Source organism: Austrofundulus limnaeus, unplaced genomic scaffold, assembly GCF_001266775.1.
Source record: "Austrofundulus limnaeus strain Quisiro unplaced genomic scaffold, Austrofundulus_limnaeus-1.0 Scaffold1039, whole genome shotgun sequence".
In the NCBI taxonomy this organism is placed as follows: Eukaryota; Metazoa; Chordata; class Actinopteri; order Cyprinodontiformes; family Rivulidae; genus Austrofundulus; species Austrofundulus limnaeus.
Window position 1 is genome coordinate 49,414 of NW_013953441.1, and position 2,714 is coordinate 52,127.

The 2,714-nt window shown below is 38.0% G+C and overlaps 1 protein-coding gene across 1 annotated transcript in view; it reads right to left on the bottom strand.

Annotated features, from left to right (window-relative positions):
* The window catches only part of cat (catalase), a gene marked incomplete in the record, with an annotated part of 27,649 nt that overhangs the window by 15,436 nt on the left and 9,499 nt on the right, over positions 1–2,714 (bottom strand). The window contains 2 exon segments of the mRNA XM_014030318.1: positions 1,255–1,393; positions 1,459–1,611. Coding sequence (XP_013885772.1) covers positions 1,255–1,393; positions 1,459–1,611 — 292 coding nt within the window.

The window sequence follows — 2,714 nt, forward strand, 5'->3', positions numbered from 1 at the left end:
TATTTAAGTTTCAAGCAAAACATTTAGCTTACACGCAATACACAATGTTATATATTTATACTTCTCATTCAACCACAGTTAAATTCACTCTATCTAGGAGGCTCAGTTTATATGGATAGTTTTTATTTTTACAACAACAAGCTGCAATGAAAACAAGCAGAAATGAAATAAAACTAATGACTTTATACTTCTTGTCTTTTTTTAATGTAGTGAGTAGAAAGTACAGATAATTGTGTGAAAATGTAAGAAATAGAAGTATAAAGTAGGCTGAAAAATAATTACTCAAGTAAAGTACAGATACCCAAAAACTCTACTTAAGTACAGTAAAGAAGTATTTGTACTTAGTTACCGGTACGTTACAGCTCTGCCCACAATAATGGGTCATTCCACAGTTAAAGATCAGAAGAAAAAGTCAGTTTTAAAGAAAAAGAAATGTCCACAGTGACAGTGGGAGGACCTTTCTGATGTTAGAGGAGCTGCCTTTAATTTATTATTTCACACCGTGAAAGGTTTGAAGTAGGAATGTACAATACTGACACCAGTACCAGTGATACTGGTCATTTTAGAGCAAAACACATCAGTCCAATAAGCATAAATGGGCTGATATTAACGTTGGATCCTCATTTCCCACTTGTTGCAGTTGTGCTTCTGTTTCAAGAAGGAAAGCAGTTGGTGGAGTGGCCTCTGTCTGAGTTTGATCGTGAAGCTGTGCAGTCAGGAATAAGTAGAGCCGTGTCAGTCTGGTAGACTCTTTTTATACATACAATTTTGTGTTATAACAGTAAAAATTAGTTATTGGTCATATCAGCAATATTAATATCAGATGAAAGCATGTGACTTTAACGTTTTGAACTGACTGACAAAAAAATGCAACTGTACATTAATGAAGCGTTGCTGCACCTCTGTACAGGAGGTCAGTGCAGGGGGCGGAGCCACTTAATCATCCAGTTATTGGAGTAGAGGACTTTAAACCAGTCGTGCTGCAGTTTTAGCAAATCAACACTTAGTGAAGTAAAAAAATAATAAATAAAAAAGCTTAAAAAAGGTGGCAGTGACACAAAGTGTTACATTTTTTAAGAAGCATGGAACTAAAACAAAGTTAAATAAGTTTTATGTAAAGTCATGGCTCTGTGCTCAGTGTGGGGTCAAACTGTACCACGTCTACAACCTAATGTTTAATGTTTGCAGACATTAAAGCTGCGTTAGTCCAGTCTGTTGTCTGACCTCAGGCTGTAGAACTGAACTGTGGCGTACCCTGGTTGTCAGTGAAGCACATGGGACCATCACGCTGGTAGTTGGCCACGCGGGCCCTGTAGGGGCAGTTGACAGGCAGCTGGAGGTAGTTTGCTCCCAGCCGGTGCCGATGTGTGTCGGGGTAGGAGAAGAGCCGGCCCTGAACACAAACACAGGAGAGGAAAAGGTTTCTGGAGAACACAAACTAATAAAAACGTCTGTTACCTGCAGCATCTTGTCTGGACTGGGCTCGATGCCTGGAGGCATGTTGCTGGGGTCAAAGGCCAGCTGCTCCACTTCTGCAAAGTAGTTGACTGGGTTCCTGTTCAGGACCAGTTTGCCCACAGGAATCAGAGGGTAATCTTTATGGGGCCACACCTGGAAAAAGGCATTCATTAAAATGAGGTATTTTTAATAAAATGTCAGCCTTGATAAGTTCAATACATTTAGTTCTGTTCCTAGAACAACAGGTCATGGTGGAGGAGTAGCTGCAGTTTATAAGTCTGAACTATTAATTAATGCTAAATCTAACATTAGTTATAATCAGTTTGAGTCTTTGTCCCTCAGTCTCTCATTTAAAATGGAAATCAGAAAAACCTCTGTTACTAGCTGTTATTTATCGTCCTCCAGGCCCTTATTCTGTTTTTATCAGAGTTCTCAGATTGTCTGACAGGTTTATTATTAAAACCTGATAAAATTATAATAATGGGAGATTTTAACATTCATGTTGATGGTGAAAGTGATAGTTTAAATATAGCTTTTAGTAATTTAATTGAGTCAGTTGGTTTTAGTCAAAATGTCCACAGACCTGCTCACTCTGTTCATCACACTGATCTGGTTCTGATGTTTGGTGTAGAGTTAGAACTGAATGATTTATCCTCACAGTCCTGTTCTCTCTGACCATTTTTAATAACCTTTGAGTTTACATTAGTTAACTTTATATTTACTGAGAGTAAACTTCATTATAGTAGATGTTTATCAGGGAACACTGTAGTTAAATTTAAAGAATGTCTTCCATCTTTATTTTCCTGTCTTACAGAATAATGTAACAGAGAACAGTAACTTACATGGTCTTGTTGATAATATTATAACTTTAATACAAACTTCTCTTGATGAAATTGCTCCACTAAAAAAGAAAGTTATCGATCGGAGGAAGCCGACTGCTTGGTTTAATTCAGAGTTACGTTCTTTAAAACAGACATCTGTCTCTTTCCTGTCCTCCAACCAGCTGGTCGAGGCAGATGGTCTCCTGTCCTGAGCCTGGTTCTGCTGGAGGTTTCTTCCTGATTAGCAGGGAGTTTTTCCTCTCCACCGTTTGCTCAGGATGGAGACTGTGATGAAGTGATTCAACACAATCTGTACAAATAAACTGAATTGAGTATTCAGAGTATTTGGAGTATTCAGAGTATTTGGAGTATTCAGAGTATTTGGAGTATTCAGAGTATTTGGAGTATTCAGAGTATTTGGAGTATTCAGAGTAT